Source organism: Oncorhynchus kisutch, linkage group LG26 (genome assembly GCF_002021735.2).
Source record: "Oncorhynchus kisutch isolate 150728-3 linkage group LG26, Okis_V2, whole genome shotgun sequence".
NCBI lineage: Eukaryota > Metazoa > Chordata > Actinopteri > Salmoniformes > Salmonidae > Oncorhynchus > Oncorhynchus kisutch.
Window position 1 is genome coordinate 33,283,476 of NC_034199.2, and position 24,751 is coordinate 33,308,226.

The window sequence follows — 24,751 nt, forward strand, 5'->3', positions numbered from 1 at the left end:
TGTGAAAAACCAGGGAGGGAATTAAAGGTAGAAAACAAAGTGAGAAAGGGGAGAGAGAAAGAGAGTAGAGGATGAGAGAGTAAAGAGAGAGAGTGAGAAAACAGAAACAGAGAGAGAAAGAGAGTAGAGGATGAGAGAGTAAAGAGAGAGAGTGAGAAAACAGAAACAGAGAGAGAAAGAGAGTAGAGGATGAGAGAGTAGAGAGAGAGTGAGAAAACAGAAACAGAGAGAGAAAGAGAGTAGAGGATGAGAGAGTAAAGAGAGAGAGTGAGAAAACAGAAACAGAGAGAGAAAGAGAGTAGAGGATGAGAGAGTAAAGAGAGAGAGTGAGAAAACAGAAACAGAGAGAGAAAGAGAGTAGAGGATGAGAGAGTAGAGAGAGAGTGATAAAACAGAAACAGAGAGAGAAAGAGAGTAGAGGATGAGAGAGTAAAGAGAGAGAGTGAGAAAACAGAAACAGAGAGAGAAAGACGAGATAGCTGGAAAGAGTTACACAGAGAGAAAAACCAGAGAGAGAAAACAGAAACAGAGAGAGAAAGACGAGATAGCTGGAAAGAGTTACACAGAGAGAAAAACCAGAGAGAAAAAGAGAAAGGGCAAGACAGAGAGAGAAACAGAGACAGAGGAGGGATTACTGTTGTTGCTGAGGGCCACTTTGCTTATCAACGTTGATGTCTGATCAGCTCCCAGTAGCATTGGAACGAGTCTCTCTCTCTCTCTCTCTCAAACAGACACAGAGAAATAAACCCCAGCTAAACGAGAGCACGTTGCACCTGCATACCAATGACCCTGGCTCAGCCTAACCACAGGGAGGACTGGCGCTACAGAGCTACAGTATATGGTGGCAATGTGTTTGTGTGTGTGGTGAGGCCATGCTCTGCATATTTAGCTCATGAATTTGTGCGTGCCAACAACAGGTCACTCAGAGCCAGACCCGTTTGATTTCCATAGGTGGGCCTCTTTTTTCCCGGGACGTCCTATGTGTGCACGTGCTTGTAATAGTAAAGACCATAGGCAGCTCATCAGTTTCATGTTTGGGGAAGCTTACAATATATCCTACCATTTTTACCGATCTGCGTGCCAGTTATAAATATTTATATATGCACATTTTTGTAGAACATTTTACTTCAATAATAACGTTTTTATTTCTCAAAACCATTGTCACGTGATTAATCATACAAATCTGACGTAAAATGATCATTATTAAAAGTTAAAATTCAACTCTGGCGAGAGCACCAGCCTCTGCTATGTGGACACAGTGATACACTGATCCATTGGCGGCTAAAGAAATGAGAGCATAGAACTCAGAGATAGCCTATAGGCCAATGCAGCAGCCACAACTCAGTCAGCTAGACCTATTGCCACGCGCACTACACAAATTGTGAGCTTCCCACACACACTTGTGACTTGAAACAATTCAGAGCTAATGATCGATCCACCGTGACTAAATCTTGCTCTGTAGTGAAGTATTTTGAATTATTTTATTTAGACAGGAGTAGTTATTTAATTTTGGCAAAACATCAATTTACTTCAGGAAAATCCAGCATCCTAACAGTGTACTGTACACCTGCAAACTTTCCTTTCCAATATACAAGAGGCTGAAACCAGAACTCTGTATATAATCACGAGATGCTCATGTCTCCTCCCTAACAATGGGAGTCTTTGTCCCAAAGGCGGGAAGGTAGGCGACAAGCTTAGGTCTGCATATTATTCCCATAGAAACGCATTGGGCTTATTCCAGACAGATATTGGTGAGAGTGAGCCCTCTCGCTTCGTCTCTTACTCTCTGCTGAAACTACACCATGAACAAAAGTATTTGGACACCTGCTCGTCGAACATCTCATTCCAAAATCATGGGAATTAATATGGAGTTGGTCCCCTCTTTGTTACAATAACAGCCTCCACTCTTCTGGGAAGGCTTTCCACTAGATGTTGGAACCTTGCTGCAGGGACTTGATTCCATTCAGCCTCAGGAGCATTAGTGAGGTCAGGCAAAGGTGTTCAATGAGGTTGAGGTCAGGGCTCTGTGCAGGCCAGTCAAGTTCATCCACACCAATCTCGAGAAACCATTTTGTATGGACCTCACTTTGTGCACAGGGCATTGTCATGCTGAAACAGGAAAGGGCCTTCCACAAACTGTTGCCACAAAGTTGGAAGCACAGAATTGTCTAGAATGTAATTATAGGGTGTAACTGTAAGATTTCCCTTCACTGGAACTAAGGGGCCTAGCCCGAACCATGAAAAACAGCCCCAAACCATCATTCCTCCGGCACCAAACAATGATGGTGCCACGTTGAAAGTCACTGAGCTCTTCAGGAAGGCCATTCTACTGTCAGTTTTGTCTATGGAAATTGCATGGCTGTGTGCTGTATTTATACTGTATAGTTGATATCATCTGAGAAAGCGTCCGAGAGAGTGAAGAAATGCCCCTCTAAATGTAGCCCATGTATCTGATGCTGTCTAGTCAGAAATAGTATGACATGCCATACTATTTTGGTCCAGACAGCATCCAATATATGGTCTACACATACTGAGACAGGAAGGGCGCTGTTTTGCTCGCTCTGATGATTTAACTGCAATTCATGCATCTTTCTGTCGGCACGTTTCTCTGTCAGATAAATGATCAATATTTGTATATATTTTTGGGACGGGAAAGGAGGTACGGTAGGGCTGGAAAGGCCCTCTAAGGCCCACACACAATGCCTGCCCAAAAAAAGCCACTTTGTTTTTGTTTAGAGCTGTTGCTGCTTTTCCAATCAGACCTGACTGTGACCCGGGTACCTGATTGACAGCCTTAATGGCCAATCAGAGGAGCTTGTGACAGGACCTTAGTCAGGCTAAATACCAATCATTGTCCCAGCCCCTGTCCCTGTCCTAGCCCCTGTCCCATCCCCAGTCCCAGCCCCTGCCCCAGCCCCTGCCCCTGCCCCTGTCCCAGCCCCTGCCCCTGCCCATGTCACTTCCTGTCTGCTCAATCTGCTCTACTTCTCTAAGGCCCAGCTAGCCTGGCAAGTAAATAAATGCATTAATATGAATGAAAAGCTGTGATGCTGTGAGGGGAGAAAGGGATGAGAAGCTTGCTGGCTCATAGGGCCACACTAGTTTCTCACAGTGTGCTGGGCTGAGAAAGATAGTGGTAGAAATATAGTGGTAGAAGGACAGTGGTAGAAGGACAGTGGTAGAAGGACAGTGGTAGAAGGACAGTGGTAGAAGGATAGTGGTAGAAGGACAGTGGTAGAAGGACAGTGGTAGAAGGATAGTGTTAGAAGGACAGTGGTAGAAGGATAGTGTTAGAAGGACAGTGGTAGAAGGATAGTGGTAGAAGGATAGTGTTAGAAGGATAGTGTTAGAAGGATAGTGGTAGAAGGATAGTGGTAGAAGGATAGTGGTAGAAGGATAGTGTTAGAAGGATAGAGGTAGAATGAGTGTTAGAAGGATAGTGGTAGTTGTATGCTGTTTGAGTCAGTCGTGACACTCAGGTTCCTGACAGTACTGTTGTGATTGTTGTAACTTAGTACACATTTACAATATACACTACTGGTCAAAAGTTTTAGAACACGTACTCATTCAAGGGTTTTTATTTATTTGTACTATTTTAGAATAATAGTGAAGACATCAAAACTATGAAATAACACATATGGGCTCATGTAGTAACCAAAAAAAGTGTTAAACAAATTGAAATATATTTTATATTTGAGATTCTTCAAATAGCCACCCTTTGCATTGATGATGAGTCGGACCACAGAGTGAAAGAAAAGCAACCAACAAGTGCATGGCATATGTGAGAACTCCTTCAAGACTGTTGGAAACACATTCCAGGTGAAGCTGGTTGAGAGAGTGCCAAGAGTGTGCAAAGCTGTCATCAAGGCAAAGGGTAGCTATTTGAAGAATCTCAAACACTTTTTTTAGTTACTACATACTCTATTATGTTATTTCATAGTTTTGATGTCTTCATTATGATTCTACAATGTAGAAAATAGTACAAAATAAAGCAAAACCCTTGAATGAGTAGGTGTTCTAAAACTTTTCACCGGTAGTATACACAAAACACTCTCACACACAAACATCCACTCTAGTGACATTCATACACGCACATTTCACACAAACACACATACAGTCTCTCACGGAATCACTGATATACCACAAAAGGCCTTTGATACAGGGGTCATATGTAAGCTCCTCATCCCAATGAGTACCTTTCCCTGTTGGACCATGAACCCTTTGTGTCTATCCTCTTTTACATCTCTTCTCTCGTCACACACACACTACCATGCACATACAGACTCTCTCTCCACTTAACCCTCTCTTCTCTCTCCACACCCCCACATCTCTTCTCTTTCTTATCTCCTCTCTCCATCTTTCCTCCCTGACCAAGAAAACCTCATTATTCCATCATATCCCCACTCCTGCTCTTGCTCCTCCTCACTTGCCCTCTCCCTTTCCCCCCCTGCTCCACGGCACCACTGACATTTCAGAAATGAGAGGCCTGTGATTGGCAGGAACGGGAATAATTGGCTTAACCCTAAAGTGTTTCATTAACATTTCCATGTGCTCCGATGATGAAATGTGTTCCCATTAGGGCTAGCTAATATCTTCCACGGTCTGGGGAGAGAGAGATGTGTTCCCATTGGGGCTAGCTAACATCTTCCAGTATCTGGGGCGAGATGTGTTCCCATTAGGGCTAGCTAACATCTTCCAGGGTCTGGGGAGAGAGAGATGCGTTCCCATTAGGGCTAGCTAACATCTTCCAGGGTCAGGGGAGAGAGAGATGTGTTCCCATTAGGGCTAGCTAACATCTTCCAGGGTCTGGGGAGAGATGTGTTCCCATTAGGGCTAGCTAACATCTTCCAGGGTCTGGGGAGAGAGAGATGTGTTCCCATTAGGGCTAGCTAACATCTTCCAGGGTCTGGGGAGAGAGATATGTGTTCCCATTAGGGCTAGCTAACATCTTCCAGGGTCTGGGGAGAGAGAGATGTGTTCCCATTAGGGCTAGCTAACATCTTCCAGGGTCTGGGGAGAGAGAGATGTGTTCCCATTAGGGCTAGCTAACATCTTCCAGGGTCTGGGGAGAGAGAGATGTGTTCCCATTAGGGCTAGCTAACATCTTCCAGGGTCTGGGGAGAGAGAGATGTGTTCCCATTAGGGCTAGCTAACATCTTCCAGGGTCTGGGGAGAGAGAGATGTGTTCCCATTAGGGCTAGCTAACATCTTCCAGGGTCTGGGGAGAGAGAGATGTGTTCCCATTAGGCCTAGCTAACATCTTCCAGGGTCTGGGGAGAGATGTGTTCCCATTAGGGCTAGCTAACATCTTCCAGGGTCTGGGGAGAGAGAGATGTGTTCCCATTAGGGCTAGCTAACATCTTCCAGGATCTGGGGAGAGATGTGTTCCCATTAGAGATATATAACATTGTGGGTATGGTGAGAAAGAGGGAGAATGAGGCAGGCGGAGGAAGAGGAGGACGAGTACGTGAAAGAGGCCTTCAATTATAATCTGTTCTTCAATTATAACCCTGTTTTAGAAAGCAGGTAGAACAGTAGCTTTAGGGGAATGGTACAGATGTAGGATCTTAATTTGAGCAAGTTTACTACAGCAGAAAAACAATCCTGCAGCAACAAGAAATGTGAATTATTATGTGGATTATAATTAATTTACACTTTTGTAGAAGTTGATATTTTTGTAGTAAGGGAAAATCATGTCTGAAATTTCCAAGTTCAAACTTCAGAAGGATTTTAAACCTCAAATACACTGTACATTTCCTGCATTGCTGGGATGTTCTCCTGCAACAGGGGGTTTAAAAAAGGATACTTCATCCGTATGGGCAGACAATCCTGATCGTGAAAATGTATGACACTGGGCTACTTTCCAATATCCACACTAGTATACCACTTCAAATGCATGCTCGATACATTCTAAATGGTATGTTAGTGTGGACACTGCAACATAGGTCTCTTGTTGTCAGGTCAGGTTTTTGTTTATGTTGGTTTTACCCATAGTCCTCCAGGCTGAGAATGTGACGGACTGGCCTGGTTTAGAGCTAACTAAAACATAGCCGGAGGGAGGACTATAATGTGTTTTGATGATTAATTGACATTCAAATTCCTTGCATACTCATTTGAACTTATAATGAGGGAACATTTTGTTTTGGGCTGGTTTATCTAATCCATGCAAAAATATTCCCTGACAACTGGAGAGCCAATAGACAGACAGTGGGTACTGAAGGTGCACAAGGTTACTCAGCCTTCTGTCTATGTTCTAGTGACCCTTCATATGAAAGTGAATGGGGTGCAGTATGGCACAGTACTAGGGCTCATCAGTTAGTCCATTTAGGCTGGCCCCCTCAGTCCTTTTGAGCTGGGGCTGTGAACTATTCAGACCCTGGTGTGTGAAGAGCACAGCACAACACAACACAACACAAAACAACACAAAACACAGCACAGCACAGCACAGCACAACACAGCACAACACAGGGACAGCACAGTGCTCTAGTTTCCTAGCCTGCTCTCTTTAATTTAATTCTCAATTTACATAGCCTACGCATGTACACATGTACATATGCACACACAAGGCTTACTTATGGGTTACGGGTGGAGAAGTCAGAGGAGCACCCCTCTTTCATCTTCTCATCTGCCCTCCACCTAACAGGTCCTAACAGGTCCTAACAGGTCCCAGATCAGTCAGAGGTAGTGATGATGGTTCCCTGCAGACTTCTCGCATGACTTCATTATCAGCAACTGGCTACTAATAGAGCCAGATAGGAATGCAGGGCAGGGGTGTGAAACTCATTTTGCCCTGGGGGCTGCATTCAGTCTCCAAAGAGTTCCGGAGGGCCGCACGGAAAATTGGTTATGATTCCTCGCCGTCAAAATTTGCAACAAAAAAAAGTTGTCTATCCATCGTTTTAGGAATTTTCTATGCTCCCTGACTTAGCTTTAATTTGGGTGATTATTAGTGAGCTGGACAGTCAAGAAACTGTATGAATGTAGGTCCATTGTCATTTCTATACAGTTTCCATCTGGTTTTAGTCATTTTAAAGTATATTGAGTTTGTTCATCATTAATAGCATTATTATTTTTCGGGGGGACAAGTTGGTTATATTTCAGTCTTCTGTGATGTATATAAAGTATAATATTGGGATGCAAACTCAAAATTGAATACATGTCAACTTTATATCTGACATGGTACAGGTGTCTTCTGTTTTTAAGTCCATAACCATGTGTGTGAGAGGGATACCTTTGTTTCAAAGTAGATTTGTTTAAGACTACCAATAAGCACTCTGTGTGACCCTGATTTAGCCCACTGCAGTAAAAGGTGGAGCATGGAGCCCTCACTTCTAATGCCATAGCATGTTTGTGGTGATTTGCTACACAACCCCCTCCAAATGACATAGTCGCAAAAGCACAGTTCTATATCTGAATATATAACGTAGTTGTAACAAGAGGGACTGTACAGGCCTATGTCATAGGCCTTTTTTAAGTAAGGGCAGTGCCGCTTGAAGCTGGGAGATATGTTTTAATCATTCAGTTTCTTAATGATGACACCCAATCCATTATTAATGGCTCTGGTTCCACCATGGGGCCCAGGCAGTGCTGGGCTGGGGCTAGCGAGCTAACTAACGCTATACAGTATTAGCATTCATTCTAGTGCTCTCCATTTGATCTCAGTGTAATTACCCAACAGATTTACCCTAAACATGCTATCAAAAGTTTGATGTTAAATAAAGAAGCCCTGGAAATGTTTTATTCATGTTTTATTTTGTTCTTTGTGTCTTGTTTGTTCTCTAAGAAGAGGCAATAGGAAAGGCAATAGGAAAGGCAATAGGAAAGGCAATAGGAAAGGCAATAGGAAAGGCAATAGGAAAGGCAATAGGAGAGAAAATAGGAAAGGCAATAGGAAAGGCAATAGGAAAGGCAATAGGAAAGGCAATAGGAAAGGCAATAGGAGAGAAAATAGGAAAGGCAATAGGAAAGGCAATAGGAAAGGCAATAGGAGAGAAAATAGGAAAGCAATAGGAAAGGCAATAGGAAAGGCAATAGGAAAGGCAATAGGAAAGGCAATAGGAGAGAAAATAGGAAAGGCAATAGGAAAGGCAATAGGAAAAAGCTACATGGATTTTATTATTATGTGTCCTTTTGTACTCATTGTTATGTTCAGGGTAGCTGAGAAAGTTTCAGACAGTGTTTCAGAGTCTTTCAGATAGTGAAGAGAAACTTGAAGAGAAACGCTACTGAAGAGAGGTGGTGTTTCTGTGAAGTGTACTGTAGTTTCAGATATCAGTTTTATTACATTAGAACTAGATGCAGTAGGAGCAAGACCACTTCCCCACCTGGGAGTTTCAAGCAGAAACTTAACCTAAATGCCCAATTTACTTAGAATTAACTATCCCATTTACTTCAAGATGGAAACAGATTTGTTTTTACTAAACTCACATTTCATTATTTTCAATTAGACTTTTTTCTGTTGAGGGCTGGCGGGTCAGCTCCCTCTGAAGCTGACGATTTAACATTATTTGTGTCTCAAATGGCTATCCCCTATGTAGTGCACTACCTTTGACTAGGGCCCAGATGGATCCGGTCAAAATAGGTGCCCTATAGGCAGAAGGGTTCCATTTAGAATGCGGCCTTTATGTTGTCGGACATTAATATTTCATAAAACTCTCCAATTTCTTGCTTATGCAATTCCCACATAGGATCATTAATGAGAGAAGTGGATCCAGTCAGCAAAATACAGCAGGAGAAACTAAAGCATAAAGTGTTGTTGGAGCCCAGCAGGCCATGTTGTTACTAAATAGCCCTTATTGTCAGATGGATTATTAGTCTACAATATGTTCAATTGTGAGAAGCGTGTCAGTGTCAATGCATACTCTTTCAGTCTGCTGTCTTGGAGAAAAAAACATGTTCTTCCAAACAATTATGCGTCCAAATCTTTCCTTCCTACTGAAGTGTCCACTTGTTCACTACTCCCCACAAATTCCAAAGAATTGGATTGGTGTAGGCATGCGCTAGAGGGAGTTTCCATACACCAATCATTTTATTTCAAATTCATGAGGGGAAGTGAACAAGTGCACACTTTGGAAAAAAAGGAGAGATTGGGACACAGCCCATTTATTATTGCTTTATATTGAAGAACTCAAGAACCTACACACTGTCAATGTACTGTATGCCCCAATGGCTAATCATATCAACCACAGCCATGCTAATAATTTCATGTCCACCACAAGAAAGAAAAACCTACTGTCATTGAGTATTGTCACCTTATAGACAATGGCTCTTTGCTCCTTGCCTAAGACCTAGGGGTGAAACCACTCCATGTTTGTGTTGACTGGAGAGGTCCAGCATTGTGGGTGGGCCTTAGGGGGCCTGGCTCACGCTACCGTACCTCCTTGCCAATCCAAAGAAAATATTTAAATACTGATCATTTAATTGAGCAAGACACATGCAGACAGAAATACACATCATTCTCAAATAAAGCATCCAAGCGAGCAAAGCAGTGCCCCTCTGTCTCACTATGTGCCATGTATCTGATGTATCTGATGCTGTCTGGCCATAAGGAGTATTGCATGTCAATATGCAATGTCTTTAATGAAACATTTTTGTAGGGGTTTGATACATTTTCTATTAAGGCAAAACAAATCTGACATGAAAATACAAACTTTAGAAGCCTTTTGAAACCTCAAATACCCTACATGTTTGTAGAACTCAAGAACCTACACAAATTCTCAGCAACAAAAGAGTGATCAAATTAAGATCCTACATCTGTTTAGTACGACGGAGGGGTGTTGTTTCGCTCGCTCGGATGCTTTCTCAGGTGAGTTAGCTTCAGCCACTTGTGAATTGAAGGAACATTGGCAGGTGCAGAGTGCACTGTTCGGATGCTGGAATTATTTTGGACTAATCTGCAAAGGTCTCCTACTTTTTTAAGTGATTTGTTTGACAATCAGATGAAAACATCATGACTGGTTGTGTTTATTAAAAGGTAATATATTTTTACAGTTATATTACATGTCTTTATTATGAAACCCATTTAAAAAAAATTGTACACCTGCTATCAAATGCCCGTCCAACTGATTCGTTCGGACGCCGGCCCTGGGCTGGTGTTAACACGCTGTTCCTAAACTGCGTTAGAGAGCTCAAAAATGTAACAATATGAATGTCGTCTTACAAAAAACTCCCTTTTGCCCTCCTCCAAGCAATGAAATATTGAGTATGACACAGGAGTAATTGCATGGGAAGTAATCAATTAGACACACAATTGGAAGCGACCTGAGGTCTGGAAGCTGCCAGCCGAGAGGAGAGGAGAGAGGTGGAGATTGGAGAGAGAGAAGTGGAGAGAGGAAAGAGGTGGAGAGAGAGAGGAGAGAGGAGAGGTGAATACAGATAGATAGAGGTAGAGAGAGAGGAGAGGTGGAGAGAGGAAAGGTGGAGAGAGGAAAGGTGGAGAGAGGAGAGGAGGAGAGAGAGAGGTGGAGAGAGGAAAGAGGTGGAGAGAGAGAGGAGAGAGGTGGAGAGAGAGAGGAGAGATGGAGAGAGGAGAGGTGCAGAGAGGAGAGAGGTGGAGAGTAGAGAGATGTAGAGAGAGGAAAAGTGGAGAGAGGAGAGGTGGAGAGAGGAACGATGTAGAGAGAGGAGAGGTGGAGAGAGGAGAGGAGGAGAGAAAAGAGAGGTGGAGAGTAGATATGTAGAGAGATGAGAGGTGGCAAGGTGGAGAGAGGAGAGATGTAGAGAGAGGAGAAGTGGAGAGTTGGAGAAAGGAGAAAGGAGGGGTGGAGAGAGAGGAGAAGAGTAAAGAGAAAGAGAGGTCGAGAGAGGGGACAGGTAGAGAGAGGAGAGAGGTAGAGAGAGGGGAGAGGTGGAGAGTGGAACAGAATGCCAGAGACACAGTGTTCTAGTCAAAAGCAGTGCACTATAAAGGGAAGATGGTGCCATTTTGGGATGTAGCCTTGGACACAAACTAATCTCAGCTCTCTTCCTGTGGGGGTTTCTCATAAAGACAGAGGCCAGTCTGGGGAGAGGCTGTCCAAAGACTCTTCAGGACAAGACTGAGTCCACTTGTCCTTTATTTTCACCTTGTCCTGTCTATCCGTCCAACCCTCCCTCCATCCATCCCTTCATCTCTCCTGTGGGTGTTTCTCAGAGAGACCGGGGCCAGGCAGGGATCTGCTGTCCAAATACACTGATTCTCCTTCTTAGTCCTTCAAGGAGAGACTGTCACAGATTTCTCTCATTCGTTATTTTCACCTTGTCCCATCCATCCATCCATACCTCTATCCCTCCATCCCTCCTGTTCACCATTTCATGATCCATGATGCTTTCACGAAACACTGAGCAGAGCTCGTTGAAGTTAATGTATGATCATTAAGATTTTCCCCTTGATAAAATGCAGGGCGATGAAGAGCAGATAGAACACAATATTCTGTGTGTGTGTGCGTGTGCGTGTGCGTGTCTGTGTGTGTGTGTGTCTGAGTACAGTAAAATAATACACATGTAGGCTTTGTATATAGTGCATGTGCCAGTTTAACTAACATCAATGAGATATATAGAGAGAAAGAGAAACTAGAGGGACAAGAGACGAGAGAGAGAATGAGAACGTGAAAAAGAGAGAAATAACAGATGGACTGTGAGTGAGTAGTGGATCCAGTCTTGGCGTCGTGTGCGAGCAGCGTGTGTGTGTGTGTGTGTGTGTGTGTGTCAGCTAACCGTGTAGGGAGAGAGAGAGAGAATGATGTCTGGCAGATGGGGGAAGAGATTTGATGCTTTTATTTTGGACAGAGAGTAATGGCAGCGTACAAGCAGTGAAAATAAATGGATGAGCAACACTGACTGAACAGAACTATAGGAAAACAGGCCGGGATACTTTAAAAAAAAATAGAAAATGTGTAAACTGACATGTTCATCTGTGTTATTTCTTTTATTGAGGTGGATATTGTTGTGAAAACTCAACAGGCAGCAATTACCATGTGAATGCACTGAGCCCAGCTCAACTTGCCTCAACTTGCCTCAGCTGCTATCTACAGTAACTGTTGTGTTCATGGTGACTCAAAAAAAACAAAAAAAAGAAGAGAAGCAGAAGGAAAATGTTTGCTTAAGCATGAAAATAGCTTTAATTGGTCTGAAATGGAAAGCATACCGTAGCTGCACGTTGGAAATGTCAAAGTGGCAGTGTTTAAATCTTGTCACTGTGCTGGGGGAGACATATATTTCACTCCAATCATCTGCTTCTGGAGAGACAGATAGGGACAGGCAGGTTCAGTTAGGGACAATAAATTGTTCGGGGGAGAGGGGAGGATTATATGAAGACAGATACTAGTGGATGGAGAGAGAGAGAGACAAAGACAGAGACAGACAAGATACAGAAAAAGACAGAACGATCTAGTAAGTCTTACTGCTTCATCTTAGTGTGTTTTGAAGTGTACTTGAGTGTGTTTCCTGTTTCATATGCCTAAGGATGACTAAGGATAACTGAAGCCTGATTGAAAGGGGCCACAGAGGGACTGAGATACACACTACACAGTCCCAGCAAACCCATGAGTGTTCCTTCTTTCTACAAAGTCTCCTACACAGACCCCACTGAAAAATCAATACAGCCATATCAAAATATACCAGCTACAAATGGATTTTATCCAGGACAATTTCTACCTCCTAGGGATTCAGGTCGGTTCCAATACCGAGGGGTCCGTTTTATCCGTCTCCAGATTAGCCCTGTGTGTAGTTAATAACCTTTATTCTCGTATATGTCGCTTATAGATCATATCGATCGTTTTACAGAGAGCAGGGTATAAAAGGAACGGCAGAATAATATGACAGGCAGATGAAAGGGGATCCAGGCGTCTTTGCCACAGTGACGGAGAGAGGGGGGGGATCTTCGGATGGTGGGGTGTGTGTGCGTGTGTATGCGCACATGTGTCACAGCCTGAGACCCTGAGACCAGCTCCCAAGGCTTTATATAGCAGGAGCATCACACAAGTAGTGGAGGAGAGTGTCAAAATAGATACAAAGAGACAAAGAGAGACACATAGAAAAAGAGCATGTGCAGTCCCTCTTCCTCCTCTCCACACTACTGGCCCAGGGACATGGATGGGACAATGGCATTTCAAACACCAATCTGCCTCTTTTCACTGTCTGCCTCTGGACACTCAGTGGTATCCGAGCTCAACCTAGTATCCCAGATAGGACTCTGCGATGGGACTCTGCAATGGGACTCTGCAATGGGACTCTGCAATGGGACTCTGCAATGGGACTCTGCAATGGGACTCTGCAATGGGACTCTGCAATGGGACTCTGCAATGGGACTCTGCAATGGGACTCTTCGACGGGACTCTTCGACGGGACTCTTCGACGGGAGTCTTTGACGGGACTCTTCGACGGGAATCTTCGACAGGACTCTTCGACAGGACTCTTCGACAGGACTCTGCGACAGGACTCTGCGACAGGACTCTGCGACAGGACTCTGCGATAGGAATCTGCGATAGGACTCTTCAAATAGGACTCTTTTTTTAAATGTATATTATTGATATTGCTTAACTGCCCCAACGGAAACATGTCTTGCAAATGAACATGTGAACATGTCCACGCCTTTTATGAATATCATTTTCAATCCTTCTCAAAGATACAGTGCCTTGCGAAAGTATTCGGCCCCCTTGAACTTTGCAACCTTTTGCCACATTTCAGGCTTCAAACATAAAGATATAAAACTGTATTTTTTGGTGAAGAATCAACAACAAGTGGGACACAATCATGAAGTGGAACGACATTTATTGGATATTTCAAACTTTAACAAATCAAAAAATGACTTTAAACAACACTTTTATGGATATCTTTAAGAAATGGCTTTCTTCTTGCCACTCTTCCATAAAGGCCAGATTTGAGCAATATACGACTGATTGTTGTCCTATGGACAGAGTCTCCCATCTCAGCTGTATATCATCCAGAGTGATCATGGGCCTCTTGGCTGCATCTCTGATCAGTCTTCTCCTTGTATGAGCTGAAAGTTTAGAGGGACGGCCAGGTCTTGGTAGATTTGCAGTGGTCTGATACTGATATTATCGCTTGCACAGTGCTCCTTGGGATGTTTAAAGCTTCGGAAATATTTTTGTATCCAAATCCGGCTTTAAACTTCTTCACAACAGTATCTCGGACCTGCCTGGTGTGTTCCTTGATCTTCATGATGCTCTCTGCGCTTTTAACGGACCTCTGAGACTATCACAGTGCAGGTGCATTTATACGGAGACTTGATTACACACAGGTGGATTGTATTTATCATCATTAGTCATTTAGGTCAACATTGGATCATTCAGAGATCCTCACTGAACTTCTGGAGAGAGTTTGCTGCACTGAAAGTAAAGGGGCTGAATAATTTTGCACGCCCAATTTTTCAGTTTTTGATTTGTTAAAAAAGTTTGAAATATCCAATAAATGTCGTTCCACTTCATGATTGTGTCCCACTTGTTGTTGATTCTTCACAAAAAAATACAGTTTTATATCTTTTTGTTTGAAGCCTGAAATGTGGCAAAAGGTCGCAAAGTTCAAGGGGGCCGAATACTTTCACAAGGCACTGTAAGTATAGTACTACCCAACAAAATACATGGTGATATATACAGTACATGCATGTTCTACCGATTATGCCAGATGACAATGCAGAATTGTATAGTGGATGTGTGCCTGCGTGCGTGTGTTTGTAGACCAAATAGAACAAAGAGTAGTGGTTTAATATCTTCACGGTGTCAGATTGAGCCCGGAAAGAGACAGAAACCCACTGCTCTATTCATGCTGTATAAAAATCTGGTGAATGAATGTTAGTCCTACACTGTGTTACATAACAGAAAACATACAGTACACTGTGTTACATAACAGAACACATACAGTACACTGTGCTCCTATGGTGTGGTCTCTGGACGTTGTCTTTTCAATTCTCACTCACTCTCTCTCTCTCTCTCTCTCTCTCTCTCTCTCTCTCTCTCTCTCTCTCTCTCTCTCTCTCTCTCTCTCTCTCTCTCTCTCTCTCTCTCTCTCTCTCTCTCTCTCTCTCTCTCTCTCTCTCTCTCTCTCTCTCTCTCTCTCTCTCTCTCTCTCTCTCTCTCTCTCTCTCCCTCACTCTCTCACTCTCTCACTCTCTCACTCACTCTCACTCACTCACTCACTCACTCACTCACTCTCTCTCTCTCACTCTCTCACTCACTCTCACTCACTCTCACTCACTCTCACTCACTCTCACTCACTCACTCTCTCACTCACTCTCTCACTCTCTCTCTCACTCTCTCTCTCACTCTCTCTCTCACTCTCACTCACTCTCACTCACTCTCACTCACTCTCACTCACTCTGACTCACTCTGACTCTGACTGACTAGACAGACACCAGACCCCAACACTGACCTCTATTCTCTGCCTCTCAGGACAGTGAGTTATGTGGGTCTATAGGTTAACTGTCAATTACTGACCCTGTCACACAATATTGTATCAGAACACCTAATGGGCTCCTGACAAAACTGGGTTGTGTCCCAAATGGCACCCTATTCCCTATATATTGTACTTCTTTTGATTGGGTAGTGAACTTTATATGGAATATGGTACTAATTTAGATGCAGACCTGATGTCTGGCGGCAGGTAGCCTAGCGGTTAAAGACCGTTGGGCCAGTAACTGAAAGGTCGCTGTTTTCGAAACACCGAGCCAACTAGGTGAAAAATCTGTCTGTGCCCTTGAGCAAGGCACTTAACCCTAGTTGGTCCTGTAAGTCACTCTGGATAAGAGTGTCTGTTAAATAAATCAAATGTAAATGTTATTCATTTCTCCGGTTACAACCATAGCTCAGAACTAGCTCCATAGCTACAACATAACTCCCCTCAAGCAGTTTACATATCGGGACAGCTCCATCTGGGAGGTAGTAAGACAACATAAGTTATGTCAGTTAGTCTGAGTCTTTTACTTGACTGCATACATACTTAGTAATGGCTGTATTCAAGCCGTATCATGGAAGTTCAAATGCTACAGCTAGATTGAAATTAAAAGGCAATGTTCCCGCATTAGCAGAGACTGCATTCATGGTAACGCTGCATATGTCAATCCGTAGTGCAGATTGAATAGAGCCGTAAGTGTTTGTGATCCCTGTGGGAAATGTACATATGACCTTAACAATGCTAGTGCCACACGTTTACCAAATTAAGCAAACAAGAAAACCTTTTAATAGCATCATAATCATAAACTGCTGAGTTTAATCAGCACAATGGTTGCACTTCAAAAAGGTTTAGGGCCTTTTTCCTGGCTGCTTATTCTTCAAGGTCAAGTATGCTTGTGTAAATGCTAGGGGAAGGATGATAGCATCTGAAGAGAATGCATCAAAACCCTGTCTGTATAGAGAGACAGAGAGAGAGCCAGAGAGACAGAGAGACAGAGAGACAGAGACAGAGAGAGAGAGAGAGAGAGGAGAGAGAGGAGAGAGAGAGAGGAGATAGAGGAGAGAGGAGAGAGGAGAGAGAGGAGAGAGAGGAGAGAGAGAAGGAGAGAGAGAAGGAGAGAGAGAAGGAGAGAGAGAAGGAGAGAGAGAGAGAGAGAGAGAGAGAGGAGAGGTAGAAAATAACTACATTTTCACAAGTGCTTTTAGCGGCTATGAGAATGAGGGGATATGCTAAACAACAGTAATAATAATCTACTTTAGTGATTCTGAGGGAAGATAACTATTTCCTGATCCTAAGTAACCTGTCTTACCTAGGTATCGCTGAGAGGGATCAGGCAATTACTGTTCTTGTTCTCTGTTTATCTACCTTGCCTCCCAAATGGCAGCCTTTTTCCTACTTAGTGCACTACTTTTGACCAGGGCCCATAGGGAATAGGGTGCAATTTGTGACGAAGCCCCAGTCTTCCTTTCATGGTAACTTGGCTATTTTGGAGCTAGCTGTCATTAACACAGGAGAAAATATGTTGTGACGTGGATATATGTAATTGCAACCTAATTGCAATGCACTCAATAAAAATACAGGTATGTAGGTACAGAAAACACATTCTGACTTCACGCAAAAACAAACAGGGAAATGGATGGGGTATGTATGACTGCAGAGTACTGCAGAGTAATTGCAGGTAATGGAACAATGTTACAATAGTGTGTACGTATATTGAGGAAGCTTACAGGGCAAGAAGAGGCTAGTTTCAGACCATGTTGAAGTAAAAGGCTACTTGCTAATGATAAATGTAATATTTGCTTTGACACTTTGTATTTCCCAGCATGTACTGTACATGCATCACCAACACCCCTACCAGAGGGCCACATCTGGTTAACAATATCAGGTTCTGCTGGGGAATTGGCAAGCCTGGTTCCAGATGTGTTTGTGCTGTCTTGCCAACTCATATGGTCGACCAAACAGATCTGGGATCAGGCGAAGCTTGCGGAGCCTGGTTAGATCTCTGTGGATATTGGTGCTAAAACAAAGCATACAAAATATAACACATACATCTTCCCAAGGCCAGGTCAGGTGTCAATTCCCACTGAGAAAGATTAACTCAAGGTGTTATTGCATTTCAGCCAAATGAAAGTCTGGACAAAACTTTCGGATGCAGAGTTTGGTCAACTGTGTCTTCCTCTCGCTATGAGTGTCAAGAGATGTAATTCAAATCTGTCAGTACAGTACATCCCCAACCACCTAAGATCTAGACAGACACAAGCTCTTAAAATATCAAATCACTGCATTTAATTCTCATTAAATTGACCCTAACATTCGGTTCCCTCTTCACAGACCTTGGTTTACTGCTTTCATTGCAGTCATTTTCTAGCAGAGCTTCTGACTTAACACTCAGTCACACAATGACAGGATTTCACTGAAGTTAGTAGCAGGACGGTATGTCTCTGAAAAGAGGAAATTAAAGATTTCAGAGCTTTCCTTCCTTCAGACAGAGGAGACACAGAGACAGGATAGCCATCTTAGACACATACCTGTGAGGTTCTTCAGTCCCAGTTGGCGCAGGCCAAAGTTCCCATCTCTGCGGTAGTTGAGGAAGATTGCCAGAGCGTAGCGGTCTTCATACATCTTAGTTCCTCTGATGATCCTCAGGTTCTCCAGCGGCAGGTAGTCAAACTGGTTCAGAGCCACCAGCACATAGCCTGTCACCTCCCGGATAGACTGGAAGAGGAGAGAGGTGACAGGGAGAGCATCAGACACAGCAACACAAAACAAGAGCCACGGAGACAGTCAGACATAGATAGCTTGGTCCCAGATATGTTTTGTCCTGATCTGTTTGTGATGTTTCATGAATGACAACGACTACAGATCTGAGGTCAGGCTAAAGTAGACAGAGCAGCTTTGAAAACTGATTCATCATAAGGTAATTTCCACCTATCCACTCAGTCACAATGAACCCATGTGAGGGGGAAACCCCATGGGGGTCAAGGAAGACTTTGCTAAAACTTTCTGCTCCAAGCTTGTGTCCACTCCACTAGGTACCAGGGTGAAGCAGGAGGACATCAGCATCACCATTGCTTCACACTTAAATGTCATTTAGAAAGGATAATGACCGCGGAGACTTTACGAACCCACCCAGCCAGAGCTGGTATGAATCAAAGTGACACGACCGCCCTCCTCTCATCCCCCTTCCTGTCATGGTAGCTGTCATTAGAGGTGACAGACAAAGTGAGGATGAATCCCAAATGGCACCTTATTCGCTATAAAGTGCACTACTTTAGACCAGTGCCCAATAAGCCCTAGTCAATATGGTGCACTATAGTGAACAATTTAGGGAATATTGTGCCATTTTGGAGGTAGACAGAGACAGCAGGGAAAGGACAGGGCAGGTCTCTCACAGCGCTAATGCCAACAGTGACAATAATCACAGCAACAGGCCTCCGCCGCGCACACAGCCACACACACACACACACACATACACACTCGCAAAAGCACACAGGCATGCACACATGCAAGCACACTAAACTGCATCCTAAGGAGTCTGCAACCACCACTGTTGCTGCTGCCACCACTGCTCAGGTTCAGACCCCCATTACTGACAGCTGTCAGGCCCTATAGTCATCAGTCCAAGCCAGGCCCAGAAGTTGCAGGAGCAGTCATGGTGCTGTCTAGATCAACCACAGTCACATAATGGGCATGGATGGCAGCTATTTAAGTCTTTTCCACCCAGTGCTCAGAGAGACACATCGTCTGTGTCCCAAAATACACCCATAGGGCCCTGGTCAAACGTAGTGCACTATATAGGGGATAGGATGTCATTTGGAACACAATCAGAGTCCTCATTAGTCATCTGTTTAGTAGCTAACAAACTACTCCATCTAGTCAGGAACATCAGGTCATCTAGTCAGGAACATCAGGTCATCTAGTCAGGAACATCAGGTCACTAGTCAGGAACATCAGGTCACTAGTCAGGAACATCAGGTCACTAGTCAGGAACATCAGGTCATCTAGTCAGGAACATCAGGTGGCATTCCAATGGCACTCAATTCTCTATTTAGTACACTACATTTGGCCACGGTCCCATAAGACACAATAAAGAGAATAAGGTTCTATTTTGGGCAAGAACCTTTCCTACACATTCTTGTATTCATTATATTCCAGGAAGAGAGCTGCAGGAGCAGAGACAGACCATCTGCTTAAGGACTGGAGTTGTGGGTGTGTAGGTTCAGCTAGCTAATACACTGGTATAACATCCTGCTGTGTGTCTGTGTGTGTAGCCATTGACAATCAACTCCATAAGCCTGGATCCTGTGCTCAACCAATCAGACACAGACACACAGCACCACACTGTGGTCTTGGAGGTCACCCTCCTCGTCTTCTAATGACTCTGGGGCTCAAGCTGAGACTATTTGGGGACCAGCTCGGGTCGGAAAACAGTGACCCTGCTTTGGGCACAGTGGCTCCCTCAGACTCCCTCCCTCCAACTCTGCCTGTCTGTCATTCAATGTGTGTGTGTGTGTGTGTTCTCACAGTCTGTACACACTGCCAGACCACGCAACAACCAGGAGCAAATAGAACTTCCTGTACTAGTTACCTAGCAACCTTTGGCTGAAAGTTTCCTTATGCGAGTGTGGAGACTTCGCAAACCGGAACTCCCAATTTATAACACATATGGACCCCGCAAATAAATCACTCAGCTGACCAGATTACACAAGCTTTTAGTTCTGGGTTAACCAATATTACAACAATACCACAGCATGCCAAGAGGTTTGCGTTGTCAAAAATCACTTTATTCATCAACTGTACAAGTTCCAACCAAAAAACATGACTTCCCTTTATCCGACGGCCCCTCCAGAAGACCACACAGGATGGAGCAGGGAGGCTGCCACGCTGGGAGGCCATGGAGCAGTTGTTGTGGGAGGTTAAGTGTCTTGATCAAGGGCTCAAATGGAGGCAATGGCATCTAGGATTAGATACCTGCAACCCTCCAGTTTCCACCTCACTTCCTGACATGTGTCAGAACACCTCAGAACCCCTCAGGATGAATGTTTCAGAACCCCTCAGGATGAATGTTTCAGAACACCTCAGGATGAATGTTTCAGAACAACTCAGGATGAATGTTTCAGAACCCCTCAGGATGAATGTTTCAGAACCCCTCAGGATGAATGTTTCAGAACACCTCAGGATGAATGTTTCAGAACACCTCAGGATGAATGTTTCAGAACACCTCAGGATGAATGTTTCAGAACACCTCAGGATGAATGTTTCAGAACACCTCAGGATGAATGTTTCAGAACACCTCAGGATGAATCTTTCAGAACAACTCAGGATGAATGTTTCAGAACAACTCAAGATGAATGTTTCAGAACCCCTTAAATCTGTCCCAATACCCTCACAACCATGTGTTTCACTACTCCAGCAAAGTTAAGGTTTTGGTTCCTTTAACTAAGGTGGTGGCAGCTCAGTTTCCACTAGTTTTAGTGTTACAAGCACTTAATTTCTTTTTACAGTGAAATAGATTCACATTATGAATTATATTGTTTTGTCATGTTTTGGAGCATGTTATAATACAGTTGAAGTCAGAAGTTTACATACTTAGGTTGGAGTCATTAAAACTTGTTTTCAACCACTTTTCCAACAATTGTTTACAGACAGTTTTTTTCACTAATAATTCACTGTATCACAATTCCAGTGGGTCAGAAGTTTACATACACTAAGTTGACTGTGCCTTTAAACAGCTTGGAAAATTCCAGAAAATTATGTCATGGCTTTAGAAGCTTTCGATAGGCTAATTGACATCATTTGAGTAAATTGGAGGTGTACCTGTGGATGTATTTCAAGGCCTACCTTCAAACTTAGTGCCTCTTTTCATCATGGGAAAATGAAAAGAAATCAACCAAGTCTTCAGACAAAAAATGGTTGACCTCCATAACTCTGGTTCATCCTTGGGAGCAATTTCCAAACGCCTGAAGGTACCACGTTCATCTGTACAAACAATAGTATGCAAATATAAACAAAATGGGACCACGCAGCCGTCATATCGCTCAGGAAGGAGACGCGTTCTGTCTCCTAGGGATGAACGTACTTTGGTTTGAAAAGTACAAATCAATCCCAGAACAGCAGCAAAGGACCTTGTGAAGATGCTGGAGGAAACAGGTACAAAAGTATCTGTACCACAGTAAAACAAGTCCTATATCGACACAATCTGAAAGGCTGCTCAGCAAGGAAGAAGCCACTGCTCTAAAATCACCATAAAAAAGCCAGACTACAGTTCGCAACTGCACGTGGGGACAAAGATTGTACTTTTTGGAGAAATGTCCTCTGGTCTGGTGAAACAAAAATAGAACTGTTTGGCCATAATGACAATCGTTATGTTTGGAGGAAAAAGGGGGAGGCTTGCAAGCTGAAGAACACCATCACAACCATGAAGCACGGGGGTGGCAGCATCATGGTGTGGGGGTGCTTTGCTGCAGTAGAGACTGGTGCATTCACAAAATAGATGGCTTCATGAGGGAGGGAAAATTGTGGATATATTTAAGCAACATCTCAAGACATCAGTCATGAAGTTAAAGATTGGTCACAAATGGGTCTTCCAAATGGACAATGACCCCAAGCATACTTCCAAAGTTGTGGCAAAATGGCTCAAGGACAACAAAGTCAAGGTATTGGAGTGGCAATCACAAAACCCAGACCTCAATCCTACAGAAAATTTGTGGGCAGAACTGAAAAAGCGTGTGCAAGAAAGGAGGCCTAAAAACCTGACTCAGTTACACCAGCTCTGTCAGGAGCTGGTGTAAGAATGGGCCAAAGAATGGGCCAAAATTCACCCAAGTTATTGTGGGAAGCTTGTGGAAGGCTACCCGAAACGTTTGACCCAAGTTAAACAATTTAAAGGCAATGCTAACAAATACTAATTGAGTGTATGTAAACGTCTGACCCATTGGGAATGTGATGAAAGAAATAAAAGCTTAAATAAATCATTCTCTCTACTATTATTCTGATATTTTACATATTTTAAAATAAAGTGTTGATACTGACCTAAAACGAGGAATTTTTACTAGGATTAAATGTCAGGAATTGTGAAAAACTGAGTTTAAATGTATTTGACTAAGGTGTATGTAAACTTCCTACGTCAACTGTAGATGCCACTTAGCAGACGCTTTCATCCAAGGCATATATTTTTTTTTTTACATATGGGTGGTCCCAGGAATCCAACACACTATCCTGGCATCGCAAAAGCCATAGTCTACCAATTGAGGTACAGAGGACCATGGCCACCTACATTGGCTGGTGGAGATCTTTGTGGTTATACGTGGCATTGTCTCAGGATCGGAAGTTGGTGGTTGAAGATATCCCTCTAGTGGTGTGGGGGCTGTGCTTTGGCAAAGTGGGTGGGGCTATATCCTTCCTGTTTGTCCCTGTCCGGGGGTATCATCGGATGGGGCCACAGTGTCTCCTGACCCCTCCTGTCTCAGCCTCCAGTATTTATGCTGCAGTAGTTTGTGTCGGGGGGCTAGGGTCAGTTTGTTATATTTGGAGTACTTCTCCTGTCCTATCCGGTGTCCTGTGTGAATTTAAGCATGCTCTCTCTAATTCTCTCTTTCTTTCTCTCTCTCTCTCTGAGGACCTGAGCCCTAGTACCATGCATCAGGACTACCTGGCATGATGACTCCTTGCTGTCCCCAGTCCAGCTGGCCGTGCTGTTGCTCCAGTTTCAACTGTTCTGCCTTATTATTATTGGACCATGCTGGTCATTTATCAACATTTGAACATCTTGGCCATGTTCTGTTATAATCTATACCCGGCACAGCCAGAAGAGGACTGGCCACCCCACATAGCCTGGTTCCTCTCTAGGTTTCCTCCTAGGTTTTGGCCATTCTAGGGAGTTTTTCCTAGCCACCGTGCTGCTACACCTGTATTGCTTGCTGTTTGGGGTTTTAGGCTGGATTTCTGTACAGCACTTTGAGATATCAGCTGATGTACGAAGGGCTATATAAATACATTTGATTTAATTTGATTTGTTGTATTTTAGCTGTGGGCTGTGTCATATTACATCTGATGGCTGTGTCATTCGATATCTGTGGGCTGTGTCATACTATATCTGTGGGCTGTGTCATAAAATAACTGTGGATTGGTACTATAGTATGTGGTGTGCCCTGCATTGCAATGTTATGAACACATTGTATTGTAATGCAGATTTATCAGGAGGTGAAGGGAACCTGAGGGTGCTAGAATTTTGGGAAACCAACAGGTAGTGCAGACCATCACATATGGAGAGGAGAGGGAACAGAACATCCCCCCATGTAGGGCTAAGAGTGAGTGTGATTATCAGTGTTATAGGACGGTCTGGCATACTAACACAAAGGTAATCAGTATGCAAATCATAATATTATGGTGTTATTGATTAAATAAAAGGAGTCAGATACTGACACAGTTAAACTGCTAATGTATGTTATATGGGTGGTACTGAAGGAGAGAGCGAGAGAAAGAGTGAGAAGGGGGGCGAAAGAGAAACGCATATATCATACAGAATGCTGATAAAGGAGGCTTAGGTAGAAGTAACTGAATATCCTGAATATCCATGGACTACTAGCTAAGTCATAGTCCTGGAAGAGAGAACAGAACAGAAGAGAACAGAATAGGGCAGATTCAGTAGATTAAGTGGGATTTCTTCCTCCCTCCCAACGCTTGCCTAGGCGTTTGTGAGTGGAAGTGTGCCGGGCAGCGGAACAAAACCCTCACTTCAGTCTCTGAGACGTGCCCAGCTTTGAAATTGAGTCCTTCAATCCTCAAAAGAGGTGAGGAGTGAGAAGGGGAACGAGGAGAGAGGGGGAGTGAAGGAGGAGAGAGAGAGAGAGAGAGAGAGAGAGAGAGAGAGAGAGAGAGAGAGAGAGAGAGAGTAGTGAAGGAGAACACAAAGAGAAAGGGAGAAGGAGAGGGGGTGAAGGAGAAAGAGAGAGAGAGTAGTGAAGGAGAACACAAAGAGAAAGGGAGAAGGAGAGGGAGTGAAGGAGAAAGAGATAACAGAAGAGAAAGGTAGAGCAGCCGTGGCGGGGTACATAGCAGGAGGAGGAGAGCAGTCAAGTGGATCGGAAAGGGTCCCTGTATATTTTCATGCATAATTAAAACTCCACCTGTTCAGAGGGAGAGAGAGAGAGGATGAAGAGAAAGAGGAGAGAAAGGGGAGAGAGAGAGCGAGAGAGAGTGCAAGAGAAAGAGGAGAGAAAGGGGAGAGAGAGCGAGAGGGAGAGAGATGGTCAGAGAGAGAGAGTGATAAGGTTGTAAGGGTGGGTAGACTGAACACATGTTAGCATGATTACCTCTTCGTACGTATAGAGCTGCTTGTGTTTGTTTGTGTGTCCATGTGTGT

The 24,751-nt window shown here is 43.7% G+C and overlaps 1 protein-coding gene across 1 annotated transcript in view; it reads right to left on the reverse strand.

Moving 5' to 3' along the window:
* The window catches only part of LOC109870730 (receptor tyrosine-protein kinase erbB-4), a 532,057-nt gene that overhangs the window by 205,961 nt on the left and 301,345 nt on the right, over positions 1-24,751 (reverse strand). The window contains 1 exon segment of the mRNA XM_031805951.1: positions 17,916-18,102. Within this exon segment, the coding sequence (XP_031661811.1) occupies positions 17,916-18,102 (187 nt within the window).